This window comes from Alexandromys fortis, unplaced genomic scaffold (genome assembly GCF_014885135.2).
Source record: "Alexandromys fortis isolate MF-2015 unplaced genomic scaffold, M_Fortis_MF-2015_v1.1 scaffold_216, whole genome shotgun sequence".
NCBI classification, from domain to species: domain Eukaryota; kingdom Metazoa; phylum Chordata; class Mammalia; order Rodentia; family Cricetidae; genus Alexandromys; species Alexandromys fortis.
The window spans coordinates 2,120,623-2,142,769 of NW_026068089.1; the positions used below are offsets into that span (position 1 = coordinate 2,120,623).

The following is a 22,147-nucleotide window of genomic DNA, read 5'->3' on the forward strand; positions in this document are numbered from 1 at the left end:
AAGGGATGGGCTGCAGGGAGTGGGGAGGGAGTCGGGTGGGAGGGAGGCATCCGCATGAGCCTTCTTGTACTGGATTCTCTGATGAGGCTAGAGGGAAGATGAGAGATTGGCATCCACTTCAGGGCCCCTGCTGAAGGGAGCAGTCTGAGCTGAATATGGTGTTTACCTAAGTGTAGTATTGAATGGACTCTGGAAGCTTGGCTGTGGGTGGTGATTTGGTCAGCATATCTTAGGTATATATAACTTTGAAGCCATAACTTTTAACTGGAGTGGTTTATTTTTAATTCATTTTATTTTATTTTATTGGGAAGATCAGGATTTTAACTAATACTGTTAAGTTTTTATGAAAGGAAAACCATCTCTATGTGACAATTACCTCTTAGTCTGTTTGTTTTTAAAGAAATCCCTAAAGCAAACAAAACACCACAGAAATTCTCTAGAATCAGATGCACATAGTTCAGTCACTGGAACGTTTGTCTTTGCACCTGAGCCTGCTCCCACTCAGCAGTGAGAGTTTTTCCTCCCTGGGGACTTGGTGTCTTGTATTGCATGCACACCCCATCCCTCGAGCACCCCAGCCTTTTGTACATTGTCCACCTGGTTGCGCCCTTCCCAGACATTTGCTCAGCAAGTTTGGGGTGAGTGCCTGTGGGGACAGGCTGGCTGCTGCGTGCTGCACCAGGAGCATTGAAGGAGGAGCTGAATCGTGAGTGGGTGAGCCCTGTTTTTGAGACCAGAAGGGCCCATGGCCTCCGGTTCTGAGAGCCTTTGTGAGCCTAGGATTACGGTTCTTAAGACCACTGAGGAAAAAGGAGCCTATATCCCATCGGGCAGAGAGCAATGAGCCCTGGAGTTTAGAAACCCAGGTGAAACCCCAAAGCACTGCCTTGGTTGTGCACCCCTTTCTGCCCCAGGGGAAGCATGAATATACACAGGGAAACTGCCTCCAGCCCAGCTTCTCCTGCCTTGGGCTCCCCGTTTTCTTAACCTTTCTATTTATTTCCTGGTGTATAACTTCTTTCCTTGCATTAAAGGGATCTTCCTTTAATTCTTTGGGCCAATTTACTGGCCATTGAACTATTTCTCTTGAGTCCCAATTATGTCATTGGGGGGAACCTCTTAGCCCACCCCTGCTGACGTCCCGCCCCCACTTGCAGCTGCACCTTGTGATTACAGGTGACGATGGAACTGTAGAGTCCTCTGCTGTCTGCCAGCATACGCCCACAGTGACTCCTGCGCCACTAGCCCGCACTGGGGCCCTTCCGCCCCTGCGTGTAGTCCAGCTCATCCGCCTCTCAGGAAGACTTGAGCAGGTTTGGGGAAATGCCACCCCATCCCACTACTCTTTACATTAAGCTGAGAGTTGGGAGAAACTGAAGCTGTGTTTTGGCTCCCTAAGGCTACCCTGATCCACAGGGCTACCTGCACCTCTGGATTCTGGATTCACAGACCAAGTCCAAGCCTGTTCTTAGGTCGCCGTCAAGGCTCCTGAATGGCTTTTTCGGTACTTCTGTTTGTTTTTGTACAATTTGTTAGAAAGGACTGTAAAATAGCCACTTAGACACTTTACCTCTTCAGTATGCAAATGTAAATAGATTGTAATATAGGAAATTTTTGTTTTAATATAAAAACGAGCCTGTCCGGTTTCTGCTGTACATTATTAAAGTTTTATTCAGAGCTGCTGTGGTGCTCTCTACCTTCCATATGTAATGACTTCCCAGGGCTCGGCCAGGGTGGGGATGGCGGGGACCGTGTGTGCTGCTGACCTGCACATCAAATCTTCTGGAACTTGCCATGTGACTGCGTTGTTCTGTGTTTTTAGCATTTTGGTCTGTTTACCAAAAAGGACATTGGTCCTAATTGATGACGGTCCACTGACCCCAAGGCAGGTAAAGAGCTCCCCCAGTGTTACTTCCGCTTGCCAAAGCATGGCTGATGCTCATCACTCTAGTTGGTGCTAGAACCTGGGAAAGTGGAGCCTAAAAATGAAGCCGACTAAAGTCTCATGCAATAGTCAGCTTTACTCAGAGCATCTGAGGGCAAAGTTCCCGCGAGCTGACGCTGTACACAACCACAGGGACTAGCCGCGTGCGGCACAAACGTGTTTTCCCACAGAGGCATATATACAGATAGCGATAGCCAGTCCTGGTGAGTGATCTGAATTAACCTGGAAGGGGCACGTAAACACATTTCAAGAACAAGTCCGAGTTTTTTAAGAAACAGGTCGCAAGACTCTTGTTTTCTTTGAGTGTTCTCACAAGCACTCAGTTCTCACACGACTCCATTCTTGGACCTTGTTCCGGCAGGCTGGGTGTAAATGTTCCAAAATAATGAGCTAGGAGCAGTCTCCGGTTCAGATGGGGTCCCTAGGATTCCTTCCACCAGGCACCCTTGTTGTAATTAGGAGCGGCGGGGCTGCGTTCCCAGCACCCCGGCCGCCTGCTAGCTTATGCCCCGAAATAACAACACACAAACTGTATTCATTTAAACACTGCTTGGCCCATTAGTTTCAACCTCTTAACCCATTTTTTTTAATATTTTATTTATTTATTATACATACAATATTCTGTCTGTATGTATGCCTGCAGGCCAGAAGAGGGCACCAGACCTCATTACAGATGGTTGTGAGCCACCATGTGGTTGCTGGGAATTGAACTCAGGACCTTTGGAAGAGCAGGCAATGCTCTTAACCACTGAGCCATCTCTCCAGCCCCCTTAACCCATTTCTTATAATCTATGTAGCACCACGAGGTGCGCTTACCAGGAAGATTCTAGCCTATGTCCATCCTGGGTCGGAGCTTCATCACGTGTGTCTCAGAGAGCAGAGCTGTCGAGTCTGAGCTCACTTCCTCTTCCTCCCAGCATTCTTTTCTGTTTACTCCACCCACCTATGTTCTAAGCTATGAGGCCAAGCAGTTTGTTTATTATAATTAACCAATGACCTTCCTCCAACACACCCAGTTCTGCAGTGTTCCCAAAGATGACTAGAGCTTCATGTTCTAACACCCGGTGCCACAGCTCCTGGGTGTCTTTGCAGGTTTCCAGTGCTCTTGTTCTCTCTTCTAAGCAAAGGCCCATAAGACACGTTTGAGGGTGGCTGTTGTATTGTTCAGTTAACATTAGCAAAGGTCTATTGAAAACTTCCTGTGAGCAGGGAAAGGACTCAGTTGGTAAAAGCATTTGCATGGTGAGGTGTGAGACCGGGACAGGAGAATCGTCCTCTAACCCACCTCCAGGCCGTGCCCCAACACACAGCGCGACTGTCAGAATGGTAAGGCCTGTGACGCTGCGGACATGGAATTGTCTGAAGAGTGAGTCACTTGGTATTTTGTTCCACAGCCATTTTTGACCCCTGGATTTGTGTTTGGATTTTTACCGTCTTGGGAATGTGCTTGCTAAACACAAAGCAAAATTGGGAGTAATTACGGTGCCAGCCACTGCCAAGGGGAACATAAACAGGATGTAACAAGAGTGAGTGGCAGGTTTTGGATGAAGCCAGTCATGGTAGAACTAGGGTTCTGCAGAAAGCAACCACAGCGATAACGGAGTTTTTAGAGGGGTGTATGAGAGACAGGTTTTAAGGCACTTAGTTGTAAGGGGAGGCAAATCAAAAATTTGAAAAATGACCAACAGGCCGGAGCCCCACAGGGAGAATTGGTCCTGCAGTCTGAATCTGAAGGCAGAGTTCTTCCTTGGACGCCTCAGTGCAAAGCTTTCAACTGTAGAAAACCCATCGACATCCGCAGAAATGCTGTTGTTTGAGTAAGTGTTCCCTGAAGGTTTATCTCAAAAGCATGCTCTCCAGTCCCAGCGCCACTAGGATGTGGCGACTCTACACCCTTGGGAATATGCCCTTGTATTAGTCACATTTTCTCGGTTACAAAGTTCCGACAGAAGCAACTTTAAGGAAAGGTTGTCTGGGCACTGCTTGAGAGCATAGTCTGCCCGATGGCAGGAGCTGGAAGATGCAGCTGGTCACGGTGCCTACCCAGGAGCTACAGCGGCTCATTCTCAGCTTTGCTCCTCTTTTTATGCAGCATGGGACAGTGCCACCCTCATTTGAGAGACCAAAGGTGGGGGTGTGGGCTCTGGAGGTTTTAGGGACAGATGAGCTTTTAGCTATTTCCTGAGTATCCTTAGGATTTAAAATACAGGCAGGACACAGAAACGTGTAAGCCAGGCCCCTGGCTTCAAGGACTGCTCACCCTGGAGAGGTCACATTAAGGCAGATTGGGGCAAAGTCCAATTACAGAGCAATACTGGGCATCCCAGAGCCACAGGTGAGGCGTCTAGGGAAAGGAGGACAGGACTCTCCAGGGCCTGCCTTGCTGCAGAACAGATGGCCACTGGGGGAGGCAAGACCATGGCAAGGACAGACTGGACACTGAAGAACACAGGAAGGAGGAGGTTGGGGTAAAAGGGACATCTATTTTGAAATAGTCACTGGCCTGCTGACTGAGCGGGGGAGGGGCTCCAGTCAAAGATGTTACCATTCAAGACCCACAAGTGCATAAGACAAGGTAATGGGGGGGGAGGGGACCAAAATATATGCATGTATGAAATTGTCAAAGCATAAAAAGTTAAAAACTAAGCAGAAATACTACTGTGTCTAGGTAGTATAATTCTAGCACTGAGGCAATTTTAAGGCTAGCCTGAGCTACATAACACCTGTCTCTAAATCAAGGTGGCCCTGAAGGGTGAAGAACTGAAGGCATTCGGCCTTCAATTCCAGCACTTGAGAGGCAGAGGCAAAGGAGGGTCTGTGCCAGGCTGGTCTACATAGTGAGTCCGAGCCAGCAAGGGATACAGTGAGACTCTCGCTCACATGATCGGAGCCTGATCCCCGAAACCCACGTAATAGGAGAGAACCAGCTTCCACAGGTTGTCCGACCTCCACACTCACACTGCAACACTGGACACACTCACACAGATATACAATAAATAAACGTGGCTGGAGACATGGAGTGATAGTTAAAGGCATTGTTGCTCTTGGAAAGAACTGGGGTTCCATCCTCAGTGCCCACATGGTGGCTGACAGCTGTCACTCCAGTTCTAGGAGACTCCAGCAGCCTCTCCTGGCCTCTGTGGGCTACAGGCATGCACTTGCATACATGTAGGCAAAACACTCATTTTATAAAATAAAGATAAATCTTGACAACAGCACAGATCCAAACATGATCATTTTGGCCACATCAAGGCAGCCAGGAATATAAGAAGGGGGTTACCTGAAGTAGTTACAGTGTGGAGAAGGGGCAGGCGGCAGAAGTGGCCATGCTCTTACCTCTGCTGAGACAACTCCCTCTGTGCTAATCAGTAAATTTCCCTCTATTTTTATTTTATGTGCATATTTGTCTGTGTGAGGGTGTCAGATCTTGGAGTTATAGACAGTTGTGAGCTGCCATGTGGGTGCTGGGATTTGAACCCGGGTCCTCTGGAAGAGCAATCAGTGCCTTTAACTGCTGAACCATCTCTCCAGCCCCCAAATATCTCTTATTAGCTAGCATGCCTACTGGAGCTGGTGGTGCTTAGCTATCATTAGCACTGATTCCCAACGATGTATAAAACTGGTATGTGGTGATGCGTACGTCTCAGCAGAGAGGCAGGACAGAAGTCCACGGTTATCCTTGGCTGTATACTGATTTCAAGGTCCTGTGATGGAGACCCTTCTGAAAATCAAAATCACTAAAACAAAAGCAAAACCTTACTTTCCACTCTTCACGTAGGGATAAAGCCACTGAAGGGTATCTTTTTTTTTTTAAGTTTTATTTATTTATCTATTTTGTTTACAGTGTTCTGTCTGCGTGTATGCCCGCAGGCCAGAAGAGGGCACCAGAACTCATTACAGATGGTTGTGAGCCACCATGTGGTTGCTGGGAATTGAACTCAGGACCTCTGGAAAACAGCCAGTGCTCTTAACCACTGAGCCATCTCTCCAGCCCCCATTGAAGTATCTTAATTTGTTCGTGCTGCCAATCGGTCTGGACCGGATAGGGCACGCCTTTAATCTCAGCATTTTTTTGAGGCAAAGACAGGCAGATCTCTGAGTTCAAGGCCAGCCTGGTTTACAGAGTGAGTTTCGGGTGAGCCAGGGCTATGTTGTATGATGTTTTACTCTTTTGGTGTTTTTGAGGGTCCCACCACCCAGCTCCCAAATAAATCACACACAGAGGCTTATATGAACGCCTGGCCTTAGCTTGTTTCTTTTTTTTTTTTTCTTTTTATTTTTTTTCTTAGCTTGTTTCTTGCCAGCTTTTCTTAAATTATCCTGACTACCCTTGGCCTCTGGGGTCTTATCTTTCTTAATTCTATATATGTTTTTTTACTTCTTTTTCTGCGGCTTGCTGTGTGGCTGGCCCCTGATGTCCTCCTCTTCTTGTTCTCTGGCTCCTTGTTTCTCCTTCTATTTATCCTCTCTGCCTGCCAGCCCTGCCTATCTTTGTTCCTGCCTCGCTATTGGGCATTCAGCTCTTTATTGGGACCAACAGGTGTTTTAAACAGGCAAAGAATCACAGTTCCACAGTTGATCAAATGCAGCATAAACAAAAGCAACACACTTGAAAATAATATTTCCCAACAGGGCTACATTGTGAGACACTTGGAGGCATTTTCTCTTTTGAGTCTCCCTCCTTTCAGATAACTCCAGCCTGTGTCAAACTGACACAAAACCAGCCAGCACCAGTCCCATGTCAGGACAGAGCCCTGCTGACTGAACCACCTTCTAAAGATTCTCCCATCACTCCGAGGGCTGAGCCGTGGGGCACCAGCATGCAAACACAGCCGGGGTTGTGAGCAAGCACAGGAGTGGCATGGCCCTGCTTGTCTGTAGGGAAAGTTTGTACTGATGTTTGAAGGGACCTGCAGCGGTGGTGGTGGGGAGGAGAGACAGAGCCAGTGAGCAGGGGACACATGGTTTGTGATCAGACACAAATCATTGCGGAAAGGAGAAATTGGCTTCTGTCTGGAGCCAGTGGCAGAGCCTTGGTCTAAAGGTCTAGCATGTGTTTGGGTGTCGGGAGCCTGATGTACAGCGCTGTCCCCGGAGAGGAAGCCAGGGATGATGCTACGGAACAGGTGTGCACTTGCCAACAGAGGAGGTCTGTGGAGTCCGGGCCTGAAGAGCCGTCACTCTCTGCCTTTCCCACGAGTGCCTGTGCTGAAGGAGGGTAAGATAATATATACTCCACATCTTAAGAGTGAGACGTTGCTGCCCTGAGGAGAACCAGACTGAGTATCCCTTCTGTGGCTCCAGCCTGGCCGACCAAGGCCCATGGCCTCTGGATGCGACTAGACCATGAGACACTCATATTCAACACAAACTGTCCTGTCTGGCTCCTACCTGAAAACCTCCTCGGAGTCTCATCACTGAGCTGTACTGGATCAGGCCCGCCACTAGAACCCTCCCTTCGCCGGGCTCCCGCACCAGCACCAACACCAGCCCATGAACATTGTTAGGCAATAGAAGTCGTTAAGAAAACAAGCGTTCCCTGCCCAGCCAGCTGCCCGCCGGCTGTTCTACACCTCCTGCAAGCAGTGATGTCATACAAAACTGAAGCCCAAACCCTCATTCCCGGTGGACCAGAGAGCCAGCTGAGCCCCAGGCCCTGCTCTGCTGCCACCCCCCCCCCACTCCCACTCCCAGGGCAGAAGCAGAGGTGGCATCCACAGAGCTGTTCATCCTTGCCAGTTCTGGGTCCTGAAGTAACTGCTTCACTGAGACTCTAGAAAGCCCGAACTTCCACACTCTAGTATTCCAACTTCCTGAGGGCACCCCAGAGTTTAAGCAGGTCTGTGAGGTCATGGAAGTCACTTCTCCCATTTCCTCACAGGGGATTGTGGATTGGTGGGAGACTTGCCAAAGGGTTGTCCTAAGGAAGTGGGAAGGGGCTTTATTCATTAGACGGTCCTTACTAATCCCACACAGTCCAGGTCTCTTCTTAGACTGACCCCATCTCAACCAGGGCAGCTGAAGCCAAAGAACTGGGAAACCTGAACTCCCTGGGAACAGGACACCTGCCCCTGCATTAGCTGCAGAGTATAGATTTCTCAGGAGCAGATCCACAGGGGATTTGCTGGGAGGCATGGGAGGTAGGGGGGTTGGCAAGGGACATCTGGAGTGGCAGGAGGCCTGCTGATGGCTGCAGCAGACTGGAGGATGAGAACAGATGCTAGACAAGGGGCGTGGCTTAGGAGATTGGGGCGAGCAGAAGGCTGAGCTCTGGAGCTGTGCTGTGAAGGGAGGTTACTGTTCCCAGAAAACCCAGCAACTGCCTCCAGTCTCCAGTGCATTTCCCCTGCATCACCTCCTGTAACACCTGCGTCTGCGTTACCCTATGGGTACAGCGCCACTGTACCATAAGTGAGCCAGGCAGGACCTGGAGATTGAAAGAACACACAAGAGACCTGGGTCATTCGAAAGGAGATCAGCCAAATGCAGTTTATTCAAATTTAGGGAAATCCTTGTACACCTAGCTGCTGCACAATGGAATACCCCCAGGCAGGTGGGAAATTACCACGCCCAAGGTGGAGTCAACAATGCCCTATAGCTAATCACCAGACAGGGCAGAGGGAGCACAGGAACAAACAGGAAATGCTGGCTGGCCAGAGACTGTCCTCAAAATGAACCCTGGGAGCAGGGGTAGACCCATGGACCCTACAACCTCCCTCCTTGTAAGTCCCTCACTGTGAACTCAGTGACCAAGTGAGAGCCTCCTGACAGGGACAAAGGCTGTGTGTTCAGGTGAGGCAGGCTAGAGTCTGGAGAGTTTCCACCACAACGTTCATGACCAGCAGAGGGCATCACCATCCCACAGGGAGGCACCCAGGACTACCCCTCCCCTGCTGGAGAATCCAAGGAGATAGCAGAGAAGCAGGGGGTGATCAGGCCTCCCCCAGCCGTCAGGAGTCCTGGCTTCCCAAACCCACCCTCTCTGAGGCTGCTGTTACAGGCAGGAGGGCTTGCACCACACTCATCCTTTCCAGCTCTGAAATCCTAGGATTTGAGGAAACCATGCCAAGGACTTATAGAAATCGCCTTTTCTGGGTTCACACTTGCTCTGGGTTTTCTAGCACCTTCCTTCTCAGGTGAGAACTTCAGTCCCCTGTGCTGGCTTCTCCCTGGAGGTCAGAGGCTGCCGGACTTGCACGAACTGGGACTATGGGGAAGACTATCTGCTCTCCGTCAGCCGGAAGGTCTGTGTCTAAGGCTGGTAGACAGATTCGTTAAGTAATCCTCTGGAGTAGGGAGGTGGCTCCTTCAAAGAAGAGGTTGTGCAGGGTCCTCTTGGGGAGGGGCCTTTCATGGATAAGCACTGGAATGAATATGAACGAAACTCTTGGGCCGTCTGTCTTTGAAATTCCCCTCCCCCTCCCCCACTACAGATGTCGTCTGTCAGGAGCAGGCAACAGACGGCCCAGAGGTCCATCTGCGTTACTGTTCTCAATAGAGTCCCATGTTTCCCCACCGACGCTCTCTTGGCCCCTCGACTGACTGCCACTTGGTGATAAAGGAAGGAGAAACACTAAGGTAGCTAGACCTCAGTTCTAAGACACCCCTACTCCCAACCTGTAAGCATCCTGCCATATGGACTTGTGCAATTTCTGAGTGTGGAGAAACACCCCTCCTACCTCCCTCTTGTATGGTGTGGGGGCGCAGGGGTCTGGGGGTGGGCAAAACACAGGGAAATAGCCAGACTGCTGTACTGAAGGTAGAAGAAAGCCTTCCCCGGCCTCTGAGATATGGCCTTCTGGCCTTTGCTCCCTCCTGCCCCCGCCGTGGTATGTGGTATATGTCTTACATAGTGCGTGCACAGTACGCTGTCCCCTGCCGGACCAAGCGCCTCTGTTACACCAGGGTCCAGCCAGTTCCTGATATGAAGCAGGGCCCACTGAAGTCAGAGGAGGTAGGCTGGAGCCCTAGATCCAGGCGGCCTTGTTCCGGACCTCAACTTTGCCTCAGTGATCCTCCCTCCCCGGCAAGGTGCTTTCTGCCTGGGTGTCTCCTCCTCTGTCAGGGGTAACAGTGTACCTACTTCATAAGGTCGAAGCGCACATGTAGTGGCTCATCTCCGAATGTGGAACCGGCCCTCACTGTGGTAGCTAGACACTGACCACTTTCCTCTCTCACTTCTTATTTGGGAGTTACACAGACGTGGGCTGGGTCATCGTCTCTCCTGCACTCTGGCAGCCATGGTAACAAAGAGCATGAGGAATGGTGTCTAAGACAGGATTAGAGAATGGCTCAGCCCCAGCTCTGAGCACCACTGAGGAAAGGGGAGCCTGAACTCCAGCACGGGGAGCGGGGCTCTGAATTAAATCTACTTGCAGGTTTCCGCTGTCTCCCTTTCTCCCGGCTTTGGCTGGGAAAAAAAGGTAGCTATTCCAGGATGCAGGTGGAAGGCGAAACCCACATCCCCTCACACCCACTGCGAGGGGCTTCTGCAGTCAGTTCATAGACGTCTCCCTGTCCTTCTTCAGAAACCATAACCCTCCCCTTGCATGTCCCACCTCCAGGCTTCCCCACCGAGTCTGACCCCCCCACCCTCCTTTCCCGGATCCCAAACCTTCCCTCAGCTTATTTACCACTTTTTACTGTGCCCGCATCTCCACGAACCACTAAAGCCATCGTTCATTCCCAAACTTCAAATCTCATCCAACAAGCATTCACCGACTGCTTCCAGTAGCACGGATTGCCCAGATGTCCTGTCCCTCCTGCTGCCGTGGGTGACTAGGCCTACCCCACTGAGTGTCCAAGTTCCCCAGAGTTTCCCGAGCCCGGCGGTCCACGGCGCGCTGAGGGCGGGGCTCGCCATAGCGGGTCCCCCACCCCCGGGGCGGTGCCTGCGTGTCGGGGGCGAGGCCATTGGAGGCCGCTCCCCACGCCTCTCGGGAGTCTATAAAGCAAGGCTACACGGGGCCCGCTCGGCTGGACTCCCCCAGCCATCGCCAACACCGCAGAGCAGAGTGAGCGCAGCCTCCCAGGGGCGCCGGGCGCCGGAGCCATGACCCTCCGCCGACTCAGGAAGCTGCAGCAGAAGGAGGAGGCTGCGGCCGCACCGGACCCTGCTGGTCCGGCTCCCGACTCGGAAGCAACTCCGACCCGCTCGGGCCCCCCAGCTGCCGCCGCTCCGCCTGGAGCCCCGGGGGACGAGCTGTACGCCGCGCTGGAGGACTACCATCCTGCGGAGCTGTACCGCGCGCTCGCAGTGTCCGGGGGCACCCTGCCCCGCCGAAAGGTGCGTTCCCTAACCTACGCCCCCAGACTCAGCGCCAGGGCCACCCGCCTCGCTCGGCCCTGTCCTCAAAAGGCGCCCACTCCCGGCTCGGAAGGCGGTGGTCCCAGCCACCACAACGCCCCCAGTTGGGTTGGCTCTCCACTCCACTCCCCACGCGCGAACGCCCCATCTCCTCCCACTCTCCTGCTTTGACTCCGCCCCAGCACCCCCTTTCTCCTCCTGGCTCCATCTGGCTTTCTGCCGCCTCCCGCTCTGCCTGTCGGTGTCTAGAAGTCTAGAAACTCTCAGGACCCCCTAGCCGAGCACCTCCTGAAGTTGGAGCAAGAAGGGCTAGGGAAAGAACCCCGCCACTTGCTTCAGACAAGTTGAGGGTCCTGGAGCCCCGGGCGAGAGAGAAACTAATGGCTCCTTAGAAGTAGTGCTGCGAATTCCCGAGAACACCCCTTCCGCTAGGACGCCGGGCTTCCCGGGCTCAGGGACTCACGCTTTGTCCCGCATCTAAGATGCGGGTTGTGAGAGCACCGCCCTCCTGACTTCAGCCAGGACCGGACGCGGTGGGAGAGGTCACAGGGCAGGAAGGATGCGGGCCGCACCCGCTCGCTCTCTGCGCCCCCCCCCCCCGTACTCCCCCGTTAGTGAGACTGTTCCTCTGGCCTGGGAAGACCTGAGTGCTGAGACCACAGACTTAGGTTAGGGAGAAGGGATGGGTGGCCTTTCCACGCGGCCCCCTCCTTCTCTCCTGGTCCCTGGCTCCCCACTTTACACAATGAACAGCTTGTTGAGAATTTGCATTTTATGAAAATCGGGTTGAAAGACAAAGGGGTCTCTCTGTACTACCCAGTCCTTCCTCCTTGGCCTATTTGGGTACTGTCCCCACCCTGAGGCTAATCTTTGGTTCTGAAAGAGGGTCCCCTTCTCTTCCTAGCTTTGGGGCAGCTTGGGGGTTAGGGAGTGTTACCCAGAGCACAACCCAGGAAGGCCTCAAGCTGTTTTGGCACTTTGGGGAAGGGCTGATCCCGGATGGGACTTCCTCCATCCTCTAAGAACTAACATCTTAGGAGGGACAGAGTTTGTTTTAGGCTCTCTGGGGCCCTGAAGAGTTAGGGGAGTCTTCTCCAAAAAAGAAACCCCCGTTTCTCAACTATAGTGTGAGACAGGTTTGACTCGGATTTTTTTATTTAGTTATATACTTTGTTTTAAAAAATGCACGGCAATATCAAGAGACTCAGGTCTATCTGGAGGACAGACAGCCCGCTGCATCCACAGCCGGCCCCTAGGCAACCTGTTCTTAGGAGCTTTGGCACCTCTACCACCTTCAGGCTGGCACTGCCAGCCTCCTGTCCGAGCTCCTGACTCTCTGCTTTCCCAGACTACTGTCTGTCTGAACCATTAATTGGACAGACCCAGCTGGCTGGGACCCTGGACTTATTAGGACCTTAAGTCCGGTGGCTTCTTACCCTTCTTTCTCTGCAACTAGGGGAAAGCTCCTGCCTCAGCTTTTGGGGCCTGGAAGGCCTCAGACATGATCTCAGCAGTGAAGATCATTATAAAGTCACAATCTTCCCCAGCTGGTTAGTGGAGGATAAGAGGTCACCCATCTAGAACCCAGAACAGTTGTGTCCCAGAGGTCCCAGGGTTGGTGTGAACTCCGGGAGGGGGAATAGTAGCTGCACTTGGCAGATAGTTACACCAGCACCAAAGCAGAGGGCAGGTTGGGAGGGAAGACTGGCAACAGGAAGTGGGGTGCTACACTCAGAACTGGGATTCAGGTCAGAGTCTCAGCACCTGCTCAAGGGCAGCCCCACTTCTCACTATCTTTTCTGGCCATTTTCCTACCCAGGGCTCAGGATTCCGGTGGAAGAATTTCAGCCAGAGCCCTGAACAGCAGCGGTGAGTCACCCCCACCCAAAGCCCCTGCTGTGGTCCAGAAAAGTGAGGCGTTGGGGGAGGGGGAGCAACACACAGCAGCTCAGCCCACTCCCCCTGGAAGGCTTTTTCCATCCTTGAGCATCACTTCCCTGCTGGGATTGAGGGGCAGGTGGGGGTGTGGGCTGTATGAAGGGGCGGCAGAATAAGGGGGGCACTTTTGAGTCATTAGGTGCTCCTTAACCACCCCCAATCTCTGTCAGTTGCCTCTTCCTGGATTAGTGAGAGGTGGCGGCTGGGAAGTAGGAGACACCGTGGGAGTATCCTAACTTGTCCTCTGTGGCTTCCCTAAGCCCACTCAGCCCACCACAGTAGACCCAGACTCTATATGACCAGATGTTTGAGTCTGACACCCCAAACCTTTAGTCTCATCTGGGTCCCATCCCGTGGTCTCATCCCATGGCTGCAGTTGGATTTGAGATGTGGAAGGGCTCGGTGCTTACCCCAGGACCCGAAGCTTAGGTTCCTTTTAGCCCATGTCTCATGCCTGATTTGGACCTGGCTTCCCTTGAAATGGGCCAGCAAACTGTGGCCTACTGGACAAACTTAGTTTAATTTTTTTGGTTTTATTTTTCTTATTTGTTTGTTTTGTTTGTCGTTTTCTTTCTTTTTCTTTTTTCTTTTTTCTTTTTTTCTTTTGAGACAGGGTCTCTCTGCAGACCCCTGGCTGTAGACCAGGATGGCTTTAAACTCACAGAGATCCTCCTGCCTCCACCTCCCCCGTGCTTAAAGGTGTACACCACCATGGCCAGTGTATTTTAATATTTTAAAGGGTTGTAAAACAAACCCTTATGACAGAAGCCATATGGGCCACAAAACCTAAACTATTTAACATCTGACTCTTTGCAGTAAAGTCCACAGACCCTGCCAGGAGCCCAGAAAGCACTGGGACAGACACAGGGCTTCCAGGCTCCCTGCTCCTGCCCCAGAAAACACAGGGCTAAAAGTTCCTTTCTAAGAAGGGGGAGTGAGCTGCATTGGGTGGCAGGGGGTGTGACTCAGGCTAGGAGCTGGAGGCCGGCTCTCCAGAGCCTTTCTGAGGCTGCCAGACTTAAAGGGGCCTTAGGATCCACTTTATTCTGCCTCTGGCTGGCGGGAAGGAAGGGGAGGGGGTGGGCAGAGGAAACCCTGGACTCCCCCAGCAGGCTAGAATCTGGAGTGGTTCCAGACCATTGTGTCCAGCCGGCAGCCTTCAGTTCGGGAAGGGGTGGCCCCAGGCTCCCCTCCCCCAGCCTTCACATCTGGTGGGCTGGCCACACCACAGCTGGGAGGAGCGGCTGTGGTCTGCGCCCAGCCTCGTGACTGGCCCCCGGGGGGTGGGGGGGGTGGGGCTGTCTTCTCCCCAAAGCAGCTGAGCTAGGATGCTCTTGCCCTGGGGCCAAATTGGGGGCCTCAGTTACTGAGTTGAGTACGTGTCTGGGATGCTGCTAGGCGGCCACCTTTCTCAGGGACAGCCTATCCTGATGCCTCCCTCCTCCCCCTGTAGACAGCTGATTTAATTCTGTGCAGCTTCCTGAGGCCAATTTCAGTTGGGTTTGGGAAGGGCATTCCAAAAATCTGTAAAGAATGAGCTGTCACTGGAGACTCTGGGTCCTCCTGGAATGTTCTAGATCAGCCTTCATCCTGGAGAGCTAAGCTGAGGGGCTGCCACACTCTTGTTTTTGTTATTATATTTTGAGACAGAGCCTCACTATGTAGCTCAGACTCAAACAGAACATCCTCCCGCCTCAGTATCTCAAGTGCCAGGATTACAGATTCGGGTCACCATAGCCAGCTAGCTCTTCCATACTTTCCTGGGTTCTCGTAATCGTTACCCTGTATGTTCTGCAGGAAGGTGCTGACTTTGGAGAAAACGGACAACCAGACCTTCGGCTTCGAGATCCAGGTGGGAAAAACTGGGCATAGAGGGGTCAGGGGTCAGGAGGCCAGTCTGAAGGCTGGGCAGATCTGTTAGCCTCTGTTCTGAGTGTCCTGTTGCTTGTTCACAGACTTACGGCCTTCACCACCGAGAGGAGCAGCGTGTAGAGATGGTGACCTTCGTCTGCCGAGTTCACGAGTCCAGCCCTGCCCAGCTAGCTGGGCTCACACCAGGTAGACCTTGAGCCCAGAACACAGGGCTCTGGGATCGTGGAGAACTTTACTCCTAAGAAGAGACATTAATGTTTTTTTCTCCTTCATCCTCCAACTTGGAGAAGGCCAGAAAAACGAACAGAATCTGGTTTCAGGCACGCTGGCTTTTTAGTGAGGGACCCGTGGAGTTCTTGACGGACAGCAGTGTCGTGAGATGGTTCCCTGAGCCCAGAGCGGAGCCCAGGGAAGAAATGGTACTGCCGCACAGCTGTTCCGCTTCCTGGCAGCTGTGCGGCCCAGCTGGGCAGAGTCTGGTAGAAGAGCCAGGTCTTTCAAAATGGTCCATGAGACCTCTCTTACCTACTCCAGCTGGGCCCCAGGTGTTCTCTGGCCCTCACCTGCTTTCCCACATACCAGCGACACTTTGCTAGGTAGCTCCTGGTTGTCCTTGCTGTAGTCACAGCCAGGATCCATACTGGTTTTTACAGATGGCAAACAAGCACTTAAAGTCTCCAGCAAGCCCTGCCCAGGGTCAGGGCCTGACCTCCAAAAGCTGAAGCTTCACATGCCTGGAGCCGGTGCCAGCTCCCAGCTGGGCACTAATCCCATGCCTTCCCTATACTGAAGGAGTCTCTAAGACAGGTCTGGGAGAAACAGATGTAGCTAACTCCAGGAGGAGCATGGAAACCTGGGAGGGCTCCTGTTGGGAGAGAGGGCTTCCTAAGGGTGTGTCTCACAATTTAGCTCTTCTCACATCCCCAGCGCTGAGCCTAGGTTTCTCTCTCCAACAACCTGGTGGTCTCTGTGCAGGGAGAGATGCTATGGTTTTGTATACTTCTGTTGTGTTTGGAGACAGGGTTTCTCTGTGTAGCTCTGGCTGTCCTGGAACTCACTCTGTAGACCAGGCTGGCCTTGAACTCACAGAGATCCGCCTGCCCCTGTCTCCTGGGTGCTGGAATTAAAGGTGTGCACCACCACCACCCAGCTAGGTTCTGTGTATTTTAATTGGGGTAAAAGAAATGCCCAGGTCCCCCCACCATGCAGAAGGGAATTCAGGAATAGTTCTCTAGGTTACCATTCTGCTCTTCCTGGCAGGGGACACCATTGCCAGTGTCAATGGCCTCAATGTGGAAGGCATCCGGCACCGGGAGATTGTTGATATCATCAAGGCATCTGGCAACGTTCTCAGGTATTCATGTCTAGGTGCAGTGCCTAAGGGCTCCTGAGCGCAGCCTCGCGGTGGCCCCTCCGCCTTCAGGCTCGCTCAGCCTTTGTCCCCTCGATCCCTCAGACTGGAAACTCTGTATGGGACATCCATTCGGAAGGCAGAACTGGAGGCGCGCCTGCAGTACCTTAAGGTGAGGACCAAGCCAGGCCAGGTTACCCTACTTTTCCCATGTTCAGGCCTTCAGACCCACTCTGAAGGACTCCATCTTTCTCAGCCTCCCTCAACCCTGGGACTTCTGTGCCTTTCTCTTGACCTGTGTGTCCCCATATCCTACTGGTGTCTGCTATTCCTGACAGTTGGCTGCATGTGTCTTACAGCAAACCCTGTATGAGAAGTGGGGAGAATACAGATCGCTAATGGTCCAGGAGCAGCGGCTAGTGCATGGTGAGTATGTCGGAAATCCTGACAGACGTCCCCATCAGTGCCCCCCTCTTAGAACTAGCAGGCTGCTGGCTCCACAGTGAGAGGCAGAGGTACTGTTTCGGACACAGCATCACCCTAAACTGATACACCCAGTTTTGTTCTCGCTGTTGCGCTCTGGGCATTAGGGTTGAACACCGAGAGAGTTGCGATTTGATTTATTTTTTAAAAAGAAAACAATTTCCCTTAATCCCAGCACTCGGGGAGGCAGAGACGGGGTTCTCTTGAGAGTTTGAGGCCAGCCTGGTCTATATTAGTAGGTCCCAGGACTGCCAGGGCTATGTGGAGAGACTGTCTCCAAAAAAGAAGTCTGCGTGTGTCATTCCTTTCTGTGGTCTCCCTTTCTGTCCCAAAGTGGCACTCCTGAGTTTATTAACTCCAGCTTTAGAACCAGAAGGCTGAGGCTCAAGGCAGGCCAACAGGAAAGAACTAGATATCCTGCCCATGCCCTCTGACCCTTAGCCTAGGGCACTCAGGATTCAGGAAGCTCCCTGGTCTTCTGTTGACACAGGCCTGGTGGTGAAGGACCCAAGCATCTATGACACACTGGAGTCCGTGCGCTCCTGCCTCTACGGCGCCGGCCTGCTCCCAGGCTCGCTGCCCTTTGGGCCTCTGCTCGCTGCGCCTGGGGGTCCCCGTGGGGGCGCGCAGCGGACCAAGGGGGACTCCGACGACGCCGTATACCACACGTGCTTCTTCGGCGGCGCCGAACCGCAGGCACTGCCACCCCCGCCGCCCCCCGCGCGCACGCCAGGTCCCGGCTCCGCCGAGGCCCCGGCGTCCGTGCTGTGTCCCGCTCCCCGCGCCACGCTCAGCCGCAGCGCCAGTGTGCGGTGCGCGGGCCCGGGCGGGGGCGGCGGCGGGGGCGCGCCGGGCGCGCTCTGGACTGAGGCCCGCGAGCAGGCCCTGTGCGGCGCCGGCCTACGCAAGACCAAGTACCGCAGCTTCCGCCGGCGGCTGCTCAAGTTCATCCCCGGACTCAACCGCTCCCTGGAGGAGGAGGAGAGCCAGCTGTAGGGGCGCGGGTGGGCAGGCGGGAGGTATTTATTTATTTATTCATTGTAACAGTCAGTGCAAAAATGGGAGCAGTAGTGCCGGTCCAAGGACCTCAAGAACCCAAAGCTGCGGAAGAGGGTCCTTGCTAGCTCTGGCAGGTCTGGTCGGTTCACGGCTTGTCTCTGCTGAGGAAAAAGGGAGCTTAGTTGCTTTCTTTCCTCCCCTACATCACCACAGGATCTCTGCAGTGGGAGTTGGGAGAGGTCTGAGGGACCAAAGAGGGCTGTGCAGCCTGCAGTCTGGGCCAGTTGTGCCTTGTGGGGGCCTGTCCCAAAAGCCCTCTCCTCAGCTTTACTTGCTCCCCAGTTTTAGCTCCTTGGGGAGAGGAGATCCGTGATGGGTCATTCCCCACCCCGTACACACACACACACACACACACACACACACACACACACACATCCAAGGGGGCAAGGTGCTGGGTCCCTCTCTCGAGTCTTGACCCTAAGGGCTTAACCCCTCTCCAGGGGCCTGTACTAAGTGGGTCCTGCCAGGCAGGGGTCCTGGGTTCTGCGCTCCTTGGGGAACAGGAAAGAGTACATTCAGGTGGGGTGGGGCAGTCTGGACTGTACCACTTTTTTTTTTTTTGCATATGTTACTTCTAAACCACAAACTGTATAAAATTGATGTATTTTGCATCTGTGTCAGCGTGGTAACTGCCTGTGGGGGAGGACTGCTCAGGCAAGCTCTGACTCCACCATGCAGCCCCCTCCAAACACACACAGGCTGCCTTTTACATCTTTCTTTTAGCCTGAAGCCAGGGAAATTGTGTAGGGGATTTTAATGAACATGTACTGGCCTGAATTGAGCCCCCACCCCACAACCCGAGCCTCCTGTTGGCGACCATTTTGAAGCTTTCCTCCCCAGATCCTCACAGCAGATATAGGGGTCTCTTGTCTAGACTCCCTTACTATCTCTGTGGGAAAGCCGGGCTCACTGGGGGGAGCACCTGAGGTTCACAAACAGCCACTGTCCACCCACCCTGTGACAGGTTCAGTCCCCTGTCCCCAGTCGGCCCATTCCTGTGAGCCATGAGGGTCTTATTTCTGGGCCCCTTACTGCTCTGGATGCTGGCTACAGACCTTCCTGGTCTCTCTCTGCATTTGATATTCCACAAGTGTCTCCTACCTCTCTAAGGCCTGCCCATCAGTCAGATGTGGCCACGCCCTCTGTGACATCACCATCTGGCGCTGTCTTGACTTTATGGGTTTAGCATTTGGCCTGCCCTCCCCACTCACAAGGTCACTTGCTTCTGGCAACAGAGCCCAGGGACTTCCTGCTTTATGTGCTGCCCAATCCTAGTACACAAGACCCTCAATACAGTGTGTTCCAGGTTAGCCCCAGAATGTCACCACGTGTCTTGAAACCTGCTGAGTGACAGACTTGGTAATCACATGGCAAGCTAGCCGCAGAGTAAGGCCTGGCACCTAAGACCCTTTCTTCATGTCAGTGGCCAGCATTCAGTTGTAGCTTTGAGAGACGTTCCCTTCCATGAGCACACCCCACTCCACATATTGTGTTTCCCTTCCGTGTGTGGACATCATTTCTGCCCCCATTCTTAGGGTCACCCTTCACACAGCCATCAGGTGACCCTTCCAAAAGCAAGCCCAGAGATGGCACCTGAGCACTTGGGGGGTGGAGGCAGAAGGAGCAAAGATGTCAGACAGCAAGTTAGGCCAGCCTGGGCTACATGAGTAGCCCTCGTTTCAAAACGGAAGAAATGCCTCAGCAGACAAAAGCACATGTTGTATATATAGACCTGATGACCTGAGCTTGATGCTCAGAACTGCAAAGAAATAAAAAAAACAACTCCTAAAAGTTGTTCTGTGGCACATGTACAACTATTCTGAACACATAAATCGCTCTCTCTTTCTCTCTCTCACACACACACTAAAATATACACATTTAATTTTAAAAAGCTTGTTTTGAAACTTTTGGAACAAGGTCTTTGTACATAACCCTGGCTGTCCTGGAACTTGCTATGTAGGCCAGGATCATTCACAGTGATCCTCCTGCCTCTGCCATGAGTACTAAGATTACAGGCATGTGCCACCACGGTTGACACATAGATTTTTTTCTTTTTTTTTGGGGGGGGGACGACAGGTTTTGAGACAGGGTTTCTCTGTAGCTTTGGAGCCTGTCCTGTAACTTGCTCTGCCAACCAGGCTGGCCTTGAACTCATAGAGATCCACTTGCCTCTGCTTCCCGAGTGTTGGGATTAAAGGCAGGCACCACTGCCTGGGAAACTGTTTTCTTTTTCTTTTTTAATCAAATCTCAACTTCTCTGTCTGCCTGAAACCCATCATGGATTCCCCTGGGAGAAAGATATGAAGTTAGAACTTTCACCGTGGCCTGCCATCACCTCGCTCTCAGCAGTCCCTCAGCCATTGGAAGCCTTGTGTAGGACACAAACCCATCCACACTTTATTGGGATGGCTTGCATTAGACCTTACGGAATCTTCTCTTTGCCTCTCTCTGCAACCTCAGATTCTTTCTCCTTCCATGTCACTGGTATTCAGACCAAACTATCTGCTCCTATCCCCAATTCTGCCAGCCTGTCTCTGGCCTCTGCCTATGCTGTTCCTCTGTCTATATTTTTCTGGATTGATTCCTTGTCCTGAGGTCCCAACTTAACAACACCCCTCAAAGATTTTTCTGGGTCCCCTGGCATCAGTCTCCGTCCCCATTATTCTTTCTCTTAAGACATTTGTTTTCTTTGTGGTATTTCTTCAGCTTGGTAGTCAATGCTGAATTCTTGTATTGATATTCTAGTGTCTGTCTTGCCAATGTTGGAGCAGGTACAAAGCCTTATTTAAAGTTGTACCTCAGGGTTGGGGTGTGGCTCAGTGCCAGAGACTTCATGTGTGAGGTCCTGGGTTCAGTCCCCACCGAGGCAGTAAATAATAAAGATGAAAACCAACTTGTGAGTCAGTTATTAAAGCTGCCCCCAAGGGCCTCATGCAAGGCCCACCCACCGCAAGTGCTTCATAAAAGCTCAAGAGGGTCACGTGCCTTCTGGGACCACAGCTGGGTAAAGGGAAACTCTGCCTCTCCACCTGTCAGCCCCAGGGGTGGGGAGAGACGGCCCCTCCTCTGCTTCACCTGCAGCTGGCATCTATGGGCTCCTCTAACAGTGTCCCTTTGTGGGTGGGCGGTAGCTGCCGTGGTGGCACCTGCACCTTGACATTGTGGTTTTCCCGGTTTGGGAAGGGAGGATGATTGGTGAGGAAAACAGCTTTTCCACCCTCTTGTGTTTGAGCAGCTGCTCTGCTTTGAGGTTGAGCATCCCTAACTCTCGGGTCTAGAGGGGGAGCCCTCTCACCTTTGTCCCCAGAGCCCAGGGCTGCCAGGAGGCCAGCTGCCTGGCACAGGTCAGCCCTTGCTGAGCTTATGGGTCTTCCTGGGTCTTCCTGGCTTCCTCTTCCCAACCCTATTCTCACCAGCCTGTCCTTACCTCCCAGCCACACAGCTGGTCTCGGAGTGATGCCAGTGGCCCTTGCCCAGGCTGAAAGGGCTCCTACTCAGCTGGTCTTTTCCACCCAGGAGAGGGGGAGAGTGGTCCAGGGTGGGGCCAGATCCCACCTCTCAGCTGATGGATGACGGCACCAGCCTCCTGCCGTGTAGGTGGGTGACAGGGAGTGACTAATGTATGAGCTGTGTTGCTAAAAATTAACCCAGGGATCGTGTTTGGTGGAGGGGGTGGGGGTGTGTGGGAAAGGAGCAGGGACTGCAGCATTGTGTGGTCGGTATTCCCTGTCCTCCCTCCCTCCTCTTCCTACCAGCCTTCTGCTCTACCCCAGGCAAGAAGGAGCCCCCAGAAATTCCAGGGAGGAAAATGGGCTCTGCTGAAGGTGTCACACAAGGCGGGAAAAGGTGCAGCCCCTCAGATGAGTTTCTGTCCAAGGTCCCCACGGAGTTGGGCCCCTGTCCTGTCTCCCCAGCATAACTTCTCATGCTTGGATCTCCTAGTCCTGGCCCCCTCCACCTTGGGCCAAAGAGGGGAGGCTTCCTGGAGGAGGGGCATAGAGGTCGGGGTAAAGAGATGGTAAGGAATGGGTTGAGTGTGTAAAACTGGTAAGACTTACTTGTGGGAGGGGAGGTAAACAAAAAGTGGCATTGACAGAGCAGGGTCTGAGATGCGTCAGACCACAGGAGGAAGGAAGGAGTCCAGTTAGGAGGGATCCAGTAGGAAAGAGGGGTAGGCTCTTAAAACGTGGTT

General features: G+C 52.8%; 1 protein-coding gene across 1 annotated transcript; it reads left to right on the plus strand.

The window, feature by feature from the left end:
• The first annotated feature begins 10,582 nt into the window (after positions 1–10,582).
• Tamalin (trafficking regulator and scaffold protein tamalin) lies at positions 10,583–20,765 on the plus strand. The gene is made up of 8 exons (XM_050122518.1): positions 10,583–11,231; positions 13,072–13,121; positions 14,988–15,042; positions 15,146–15,248; positions 16,323–16,416; positions 16,519–16,585; positions 16,773–16,839; positions 17,387–20,765. The coding sequence occupies exons 1-8, from the start codon at positions 10,998–11,000 to the stop codon at positions 17,890–17,892; spliced, it is 1,176 nt and encodes a 391-aa protein (XP_049978475.1). The 5' UTR covers positions 10,583–10,997; the 3' UTR covers positions 17,893–20,765.
• The last annotated feature ends 1,382 nt before the right edge of the window (positions 20,766–22,147 follow it).

Coding starts and splice junctions, on each gene's coding strand:
- Tamalin (XM_050122518.1), top strand. CDS start 10,998: ATGACCCTCCGCCGACTCAGGAAGCTGCAGCAGAAGGAGGAGGCTGCG. Junction 15,249..16,322: donor GCTAGCTGGGCTCACACCAG/GTAGACCTTGAG, acceptor TCTTCCTGGCAG/GGGACACCATTGCCAGTGTC. Junction 16,840..17,386: donor GGAGCAGCGGCTAGTGCATG/GTGAGTATGTCG, acceptor CTGTTGACACAG/GCCTGGTGGTGAAGGACCCA.